This window comes from Arachis ipaensis, chromosome B02, assembly GCF_000816755.2.
Source record: "Arachis ipaensis cultivar K30076 chromosome B02, Araip1.1, whole genome shotgun sequence".
Lineage (NCBI taxonomy): Eukaryota > Viridiplantae > Streptophyta > Magnoliopsida > Fabales > Fabaceae > Arachis > Arachis ipaensis.
The window spans coordinates 58,099,179-58,109,208 of NC_029786.2; the positions used below are offsets into that span (position 1 = coordinate 58,099,179).

The window sequence follows — 10,030 nt, forward strand, 5'->3', positions numbered from 1 at the left end:
CCACACAATTAGGCTCAAACCTCACATGCTTGTGTTCTTAGCTCAAAACATGATCCACAAAGTATATATTTCAAGCAAGTTCTACAAAAAATTTTCAACCAATTGAGGTGGTGCCTTAAAAATGAGTTTCTTGGAAATTTCCATCATATTGATTGAGCTTATTCTAATGCAAAATTGTGATTTAGAAAAAAAATTTTTTAAAATTTTCTAGTTTACCCCTTTTTCAATCAAAACACATTTCTTCTATATGAAGGGTCAACTAGATTTTCAGCAATCCATTAATTTTCTAATCACAGCCAACAACTAAAAAGATGTAATATATATATATATATATATATATACTAAAAATGTGCAACAACCAAAATAAGAGTGTCTACAAAAGCATAAATATGTACAGTAATCCCAAAATGATATAAAACATAAAGTGCGGAATAAAACAAAATAGAGTAGCAACGAATAGAAATAAAAGTCTGAAAGTTCACCACATAAGTGCAAACACCGGTCACGAACGGTAACCTCCCCACACTTTAGAATTGAGCATCGTCCTCGATGCTGCTACGGAAGCTCGGAATGGGGGTCAACTATCGCACCAGGCTGTGGCTCATGCTCAGGCTCGGGTGGTGGAACTGGAGGTGGCACTGGCTGTGGCTCAGAAATGTCATGCTGGACCTCAGGAGTGGTGGTCTGCATCTCTGGTGGCGCCTCCTGCTGTATCGGCTCCTCACCATGCTCCTCCTCCGGATCCTGCTCATCAGAAGCGGGGGACTCTGGAAGTGGAGGGAGCTCGATACCCTGTGATGCAGTCGCCTGGTCTAAGCGGTCGAGGCGTCGCATGACACGACACTCGAAGCGCTCCATGAAGCGAAGAAGGTGCTGCACTAACAGATAGGTCGGCTTAGGTGCTGATGATGGTGCAGGTGCTGCTGTGGAGGATGAAGGTCTAGCCGCCTTGGCTACCGCTCTAGCTCGAGAACGGCGGCTAGTCGGGGGCTTCTCGTGCACCCATAGACCCCAGGGAATAGTAACTTCCTTGTCATCGTCATCTGGAGGTGGTGGTGTCACGTCATCGTCCTCCTATGGGACATCAGCTAGCTCAGCTAAGCTAGTAATCAGTGTCAGAAACGGTAGCAAGCCGCGGATATGAGCTCTCCACATACTATGCCTAATCAACCGGGGGAAATACACCTCCTTCCCCTCCATGACACACCCAATCAGAACTAGCATATCCATCGGAATCTCTGAGAAGTGAGTGGTAGGGAAGACATAGTGGGCAAATATCTGCTGCCAGGTCCTAGCCTCCCTAGTCAGATATGCAAATAGCATTCCCTTGGGCTTCGTGTTGCTCGAATCCATCACCCAGGAGGCATCTGGTGTAGCAATCACGCGCTTAAGTGCCTCATAGTCAAAAGTCATGGAGAGGAGAGCTACCTCTGCCTGCTGGTAGGCACAAGTCTCAGGAGTACCAACTCTGCAAAGCAGTGCATCCCTTATGGCATCCTCAGTGATCATAATCTCTCTACCCCTCAATTGTAATGAATCCAAGCCTGGTCGGAAGAAGTTACAGTAAAATTCCCTGACCCACGAGATGTTAATCCGTCCCAAGTCTCTATCGACGAAATCCAATCCCAACTCAGAAATACGGGCGTTTATGGCACGCCTCACATCATTGGGAAGATTCAGCTTCTTTTCAATGTTCAGCTTTGTTTTTGCATAACGAGAAAGGCGTAGCTCACAGTAGAGGTTTGGGAATTTAGTCGAATCAGTGGATAGAAGTAACTGATTTTCTTTTTCCTCATCATTCATCGAATTCTTAGCATAGTTAGCATATGGTGAGGGTGTGGAGGTCTTAGAGCGCTTCCTCTTTTTGGAAGTAGCGGCTATAGCCTTTCCTTTATCCGACATCCTGAAAAACAGAAATAATATAGTATAAGCCTGTAGCCAAGTAGATACAAAGCACTCGAAGCGAAGCATATTCATGAAGTGAATAAAGAAAGAAGATTCCTTGGAATGCAAGCAACGGAATGCAGAATTCAAACCAAACTTCAAACCAAGAATTCAAACCATATTTTGCACATTATTTGTTAACTGAGTTTAGAAAGCACCATATCCAAAAGAATGACAAAAGAGTTAGGTTGAAAACCGAAAGAAGTCAGGTGGTGAAACAAGTTAGAGTTAGAATTCAGTTTGAAAATTAGTGATATGGTAATTACCATCTCAATTCAAAAGTAAGGCACAAAACAAGGCAGTTAATAAGTTCACAATCATGAATTGCAACAAGTCATTGATGATGAAATATGATATTGCTAGAAAGCAACTAATAAGAAACAAACCATCAATCAATGTGAAGATTATGAAAATCACATGAATTTATGTTGGTAAAATCAATTCATCGAGGAGTGAACCAATCAAAAGGCATTCAACAATAAATTCAATGATGCATCAATGTCACAAGTCAAGAGAAACGCGGAAAACCTTATGGTCTATGTGGCTTAATGCAAATTGTGCATGAATAACGCGAATTAAACCAGCCTCATAGATTAAAATCTTCAACTTGTGTGTTGATGTAAAAGAGGCATGGACCCTTAGAAGAATTACAAGCAATGGCCAATCGAAAAAGCTTGCTCAACCATGCAATGTAAAGAAGCAAATCAACATGAATAACGAGCAAGAATATGAAAAGCATGACCAAGGATCTTGTTCTTGAGGAGTTTTCAAAAACCATTTAAGCAACAGTACTCTAGTTGAACAGAATTCATCAACTAGGGGCTGTTACATTCATCAAACAAGATCAACACAAAAACTATGGTTAATGAAAATCCGGCAGCATTCCAGCAGCACATTGGCTAATTCCCAAATTTAAACAGTTGCAACAAATTCCGCATGGATTCATTAAGGAATCAAAAACACAAAAATCAGGTTTGAATCCATATGAGTGGGCGAACAAGCCAATAATGTAGCACAAACAGCAGCAAGCAGAGAAATAAAAAACAATTCAAATTAAATCAGCCAAGAAGCAGTTATGAACAGGTAAGCAGCCAATATGCATGAGTAAAGCAACTGTTAACAACATCAAGCCAAACTTAGTTAATGCCTGAATGGAAACAGCAATGTAACAGAGCAGTTCACACAGCAACAGAAATTCAAACAATGCCTAAATCCACTACTCAGCTCAGATTCGCTAACAACCTAATTCAAACTAAACTAACTAATCTTACCTAATCAAACTGATCCTAATTATGCTAATGCAATTAAAGTAAACAGCAAAAGAAGAAGTAAAACAGGGGAGGGTTAGAACCTGGGTGCAGAGGCTGAACAGAGCAAGAGGGAGGAGAAGGTGAAGTGGAGTGGTGAGAGGGAGAACCGGCTACGCTCAGCGGTGGAGCTTGCACCGGCGATGATGGTAGCCGCGGCGGTACTGGTGGCGCAGAGGGCAGAGAGAGACAGAGAATAGAGGGGCAGTCAAAGAGAGAGGAAAGGTGAGAGAAGAGAGAAAAGAGGGCGAGGCGATGGTGGTCGACGGGATTGGTACGCTCGCCGGGGGTGAGGTGGTTGATGGGGGAAGTTTGAAGATGGAGGGGGGAAAGAAAGAAATGAAATGTTGGAGAGAGAGGGGTGAGATGCGCGAATGCGCTAGGGCTCGCGTCTCTGGGGTAAGTGAAAATTTGAATCTGCGCGAGCACGCACTGTGCGCGTTCGCGTGGGTGGGCGAAATGGAAGAACGGCGCGAAAGCGCCATGCGCACTTGCGCATAGATGAAGGAATCGGAATGGGCGCGGAAGCGTAGGGTGCGCGTCGGCGCGGATGTGCTGGGCTCAGGGCACAAAAGGGGCCCAGAGTTAGCACAACTCTCGGGTCCTTAGGCTTAGATGATGTTAAGATGCATCAACGCGCGCTCGCACTATGCACGTTTGCGTGGATGGCTTGAGGTTATTGGACGGGCGCGGAGGCGTGTAGTACGCCAACGCGTAGAAAAAAAAGAAACAGGGGGTGACGCGGACGCGTACAGCGCGCGTCTGCGTGGGTTGAGGAACAGAGTTGGCCCAAAAGTGGCGCAACTCTCTGGTTTTTGGCCCAGGGAACTAAAATTCGCAGCCGACGCGCGCGCGCTTTGCGCTAGCGCGTGGCTTGCTATTCTTCCCCTCTTTTTTTTTTTTTTTGAGCATCAAAGGATCTCATAACTTCCCATCTTTCTCTAACATTCCAGCTAAGGTGTAAGATTAGGCACATTTTGAAACATAGAGACATTTTCAAACAACTTGAGAAAACTTGCAATTCAAGCAAAAACTCAATTCAAAGAAAATTCATCCCTTATCAAAGCATAGAATATATAAACACCTTAGTGAACAAAGAAAAATATATCAAAGGGTAAAGAAGCTATATACAATGGAACCCTATTCATTCATTCATTATATCTACAAGAGAATGGAAAGAGTTTACTGATGAGCGGATATTTTATACGCTTTTTGGGGTTAATTTCATATAGATTTTAGTATGTTTTAGTTGGTTTTTAGTTTATTTTCATTAGTTTCTAGGAAAAATCCACATTTCTGGATTCTACTATGATTTTGTGTATTTTTCTGTAATTTTAGGTATTTTCTGGCTGAAATTGAGGGAGCTGAGCAAAAATCTGATTCAGGCTGAAAAAGGACTGCTGATGCTGTTGGATTCTGACCTCCCTGAACTCAAAATAGATTTTCTGGAGCTACAGGACTCCAAATGGCGTGATTCCAATTGCGTTGGAAAGTAGACATCCAGGGCTTTCCAGCAATATATAATAGTCTATACTTTGCTCAAGTATGGACAATGTAAACTGGCGTTCAACGCCAGCTCTCTGCCCAATTCTGGCGTCCAGCGCCAGAAACAAGTTGCAAGTTGGAGTTCAACGCCAGAAAAGGATCCAAAGCTGGCGTTGAACGCCCAAAACAGCCCCAGGCACGTGAGAAGCTTTAGTCTTAGCCCCAGCACACACCAAGTGGGCCCCAGAAGTGGATTTCTGCACTATCTGTTATAGTTTACTCATTTTCTGTAAACCTAGGTTACTAGTTTAGTATTTAAACAACTTTTAGAGATTTATTTTGCATCTCATGATATTTTTTAGATCAAAACCTTATACTCTTTGATGGTATGAGTCTCTAAACTCCATTGTTGGGGGTGAGGAGCTCTACTGTGTCTCGATGAATTAATGCAAGTATTTCTGTTTTCCATTCAAACATGCGTGTTCCTATCTAAGATATCCATTCGCGCCTAACTATGGAGAAGGTGATGATCAGTGACACTCATCACCTTCCTCAATCCATGAACGTGTGTCTGAAAATCACTTCCGTTCTACATCAGATTGAATGAATATCTCTTAGATTCCCTAATCAGAATCTCCATGGTATAAGCTAGATTGATGGCGGCATTCATGAGAATCCGGAAAGTCTAAACCTTGTCTGTGGTATTCCGAGTAGGATTCTGGGATTTGATGGCTGTGACGAACTTCAAACTCGCGAGTGCTGGGCGTAGTGACAGACGCAAAAGGATAGTAAATCCTATTCCGGTACGACCACAATTCGTGCACCAAGTTTTTGGCGCCGTTGCCGGGGATTGTTCTTGTTTGAACAACTGACGGTTTATTTTGTTGCTTAGATTAGGAAAATTTTTCTTTTTGGTTTAGAGTCTCTTATTATTGTTCTTGGTTAAAATTTTATACTTCTTCAAAACAAGTGTTACATTTACTGCCCAATTGGCTAGAGTGTTGGTCTAAGTCCGTGGCAGTTTGGTATACTCTTTTTAAAAATCTTTTTCAAAAAAAAATAATTTCTCTATTAAATTTTGTGCCAAACTTTATGTTTGGTGTTTTCTTGTTGATTTCCCTTTTGGTTTTCGAAAATTTTAGTTTAGTTTTCTAAAAATTTTAAGTTTGGTGTTCCTTGGTGTTTTCCCTCCAAAATTTTCAAAAACAAGGAGCATCAGATCTAAAAATCCTAAATCTTGTGCCATCTTATTGTTTTTCTCTCTCCTCTCTAAATTCAAAAATATCTTTTCTCTCTATTTTAAAGCAAATTTTCGAAATTTACCTTTAAAAATTCAGATTTTTTTTTAAATTTAAAACCTTTTTCAAAAAGAGCTCATTGATACAGTTGCCAGGAATCAGCATCTGTACCTAAGCAATGACCCTTCCATGAAAGAAGAGGTTAAAACAGTCATTGTCAGAGTTGGGCCATTCGCCTTTCCCACTGACTTTGTAATGCTGGAAATGGAGGAGCACAAGAGTGCTACTCTCATTCTAGGAAGACCCTTCCTAGCAACTGGACGAACCCTCATTGATGTCCAACAAGGGGAAATAACCCTGAGAGTCAATGATGATGAGTTTAAGTTGAATGCTGTCAAAGCCATGCAGCATCCAGACACATCAAAAGACTGCATGAAAGTTGATCTTATTGACTCTTTGGTAGAAGAGATCAACATGGCTGAGAGTCTCGAATCAGAGTTGGAAGACATCTTTAAAGATGTTCAGCCTGATTTGGAGGATTCAGAGGATATGAAAGAGCCACTGAAATTTCCTCTGGAAGATGAAAAACCTCCTAAACCTGAGCTCAAACCATTACCACCATCCCTGAAATATGTATTTCTGGGAGAAGGTGACACTTTTCCAGTGATCATAAGCTCTGCTTTAAATCGACAGGAAGAGGAAGCACTTATTCAAGTGCTAAGGACACACAAAACAGCTCTTGGGTGGTCCATAGGTGACCTTAAGGGCATAAGCCCAGCTAGATGCATGCACAAAATCTTATTGGAAGATAATGCTAAACCAGTGGTTCAACCACAGAGGCGGCTAAATCCAGCCATGAAGGAAGTGGTGCAGAAAGAGGTCACCAAATTACTAGAGGTTGGGATTATTTATCCTATTTCTGATAGTTTATGCCATTGACAAGTTCAGATCATACTTAGTAGGATCAAAAGTGATTGTGTATACTGACCATGCCGTTCTTAAATATCTACTCACAAAGCAGGATTCAAAACCCAGGCTCATCAGATAGGTGTTGCTTCTGCAAGAGTTTGATATAGAAATAAGAGACAGAAAAGGGACAGAGAACCAAGTGGCTGATCATCTGTCCCGGATAGAGCCAGTAGAAGGGACGTCCCTTCCCTCTCTTGAGATCTCTGAGACTTTTCCGGATGAACATTTATTTGCCATCCAGGAAGCACCATGGTTTGCCGATATTGCAAACTATAAAGCTGCAAGGTTCATGCCCAAGGAGTACAACAGGCAACAAAAGAAAAAATTAATCACTGATGCAAAGTACTACTTGTGGGATGAACCCTATCTCTTTAAGAGATGTGCAGACGGAATAATCCGTAGGTGTGTTCCTAGAAAAGAAGCGCAGAGGATCCTATGGCATTGCCATGGATCTCAATATGGAAGCCATTTCAGGGGTGAGCGAACAGCCACCATGGTCCTCCAATGTGGCTTCTATTGGCCCACACTCTATAGAGATTCCCGGGAGTTTGTACGTAACTGTGACAGTTGCCAAAGAGCTGGTAATCTGCCCCATGGTTACGCCATGCCTCAACAAGGAATCTTGGAGATTGAGTTGTTTGACGTATGGGGAATTGACTTCATGGGACCTTTCCCACCATCATTCTCAAACACTTATATTCTGGTGGCAGTTGACTATGTATCAAAATGGGTTGAGGCCATTGCCACACCCACCAATGATACTAAAACGGTGCTGAAGTTCCTCCAGAAACATATCTTTAGCAGGTTTGGTGTCCCTAGAGTACTGGTCAGTGATGGGGCACTCACTTCTGCAACAAACAGCTTTACTCTGCCATGGTTTGGTATGGGATTCGCCACAAGGTAGCTACTCCATATCATCCACAAACTAATGGGCAAGCTGAAGTCTCTAACAGAGAGTTAAAGAGAATCCTAGAATGGACAGTAAGTACCCACAGAAAGGATTGGGCACGGAGCTTGGATGATGCTCTGTGGGCTTACAGAACAGCATTCAAGACCCCTATAGGGACCTCTCCATACCAACTTGTGTATGGTAAGGCATGTCACATGCCCGTAGAACTGGAACATAAAGCCTACTGGGCAACCAGATTCCTAAACTTGGATGCCAAATTAGCAGGAGAAAAAAGATTGCTCCAGCTAAATGAGCTAGAGGAATTCAGATTCACTGCTTTCGAAAATGCCAAGCTTTATAAAGAGAAATAAAAAAGTGGCATGATAGAAAGCTGTCATCTAGAATCTTTGAGCCAGGACAGAAGCTTCTGCTGTTTAACTCTAGACTCAGGCTATTCCCCGGAAAACTGAAATCCCGGTGGAGGGGACCATATGTGATTACAAGTCTATCACCATATGGTTATGAGGAGCTTCAAGATATTGATTCTGATAAGAAGTTCATTGTCAATGGGTAGAGAATCAAGTACTATCTTGAAGGCAACGTTGAGCAAGAGTGCTCAAGGCTGAAGCTAGATTAAAAGCTCAGCAAGGTCCAGCTAAAGACAATAAAGAAGCGCTTGCTGGGAGGCAACCCAGCCATGGGGCATCAATCCTCTAAACATTTTGCCCTATTTTTATTTTTATTTGTTTATATAAAGTTCATTAATAACAAGGTAAAAAATCAATTGCATAAGTTCATAGGGTTACAGAAGGAATCTGCACACAAAACAGAGAAAAAGAGCTCACTGGCAAGAAAATGCCAGTAAGAGCCTGTTTTGGGCGTTCAGCGCCCAAAAGAGGCATCCAGTGGGCGCTGAACGCCAGTAAGGATAGCTATCTGGCGTTCAACGCCAGAAAAGGGCAACAACTGGGCGTTGAACGCCCAAGAGAGCAGCATTTGGGCGTTGAACACCCAAAACAGGCAGCGTTTGGGCAAATCACGCTGAGCTTCAATGGATAAAGTGAGATGCCAAAACTGTTTGGAAGCAAAAAGCTACTAGTCCCGCTCATCTAATTAGAATCTGAGCTTCACTCAAAAACTCTGAGATATTATTGCTTCTTGACTTATTAGTCTTCTATTTTATTTGTCTAGTTGCTTGAGGAAAAGCAATAGTTCAAGTTTGGTATTGTGATGAGCGGATATTTTATACGCTTTTTGGGGTTAATTTCATATAGATTTTAGTATGTTTTAGTTGGTTTTTAGTTTATTTTCATTAGTTTCTAGGCAAAATCCACATTTCTGGACTCTACTATGAGTTTTTGTATTTTTCTATAATTTCAGGTATTTTCTGGCTGAAATTGAGGAGCTGAGCAAAAATCTGATTCAGGCTGAAAAAGGACTGCTGATGCTGTTGGATTCTGACCTCCCTGCCCTCAAAATGGATTTTCTGGAGCTACAGGACTCCAAATGGCGTGATTCCAATTGCGTTGGAAAGTAGACATCCAGGGATTTCCAGAAATATATAATAGTCCATACTTTGCTCAAGGATAGATGAAGTAAACTGGCGTTCAACGCCAGCTCTCTGCCCAATTCTAGCGTCCAGCACCAGAAACAAGTTGCAAGTTGGAGTTCAATGCCAGAAAAGGATCCAAAGCTGGTGTTGAATGCCCAAAACAGCCCCAGGCACGTGAGAAGCTTTAGTCTCAGCCCCAGCACACACTAAGTGAGCCCCAGAAGTGGATTTCTGCACTATCTGTTATAGTTTACTCATTTTTTGTAAACCTAGGTTACTAGTTTAGTATTTAAACAACTTTTAGAGATTTATTTTGCATCTCATGACATTTTTTAGATCAAAACCTTATACTCTTTGACGGTATGAGTCTCTAAACTCCATTGTTGGGGGTGAGGAGATCTGCTGTGTCTCGATGAATTAATGCAAGTATTTCTGTTTTCCATTCAAACATGCGTGTTCCTATCTAAGATATCCATTCGCGCCTAACTATGGAGAAGGTGATGATCAGTGACACTCATCACCTTCCTCAATCCATGAACGTGTGTCTGACAATCACTTCCGTTCTACATCAGATTGAATGAATATCTCTTAAATTCCCTAATCAGAATCTCCATGGTATAAGCTAGATTGATGGCGGCATTCATGA

The 10,030-nt window shown here is 42.0% G+C and overlaps 1 protein-coding gene across 1 annotated transcript in view; it reads right to left on the minus strand.

Moving 5' to 3' along the window:
* Positions 556 to 10,030, minus strand: part of LOC107627276 (protein TsetseEP-like) — an 11,226-nt gene continuing 1,751 nt past the window's right edge. The window contains exon 2 of the mRNA XM_016330126.1: positions 556 to 990. Within this exon, the coding sequence (XP_016185612.1) occupies positions 556 to 990 (435 nt within the window). The remainder of the gene's footprint in view (positions 991 to 10,030) is intronic.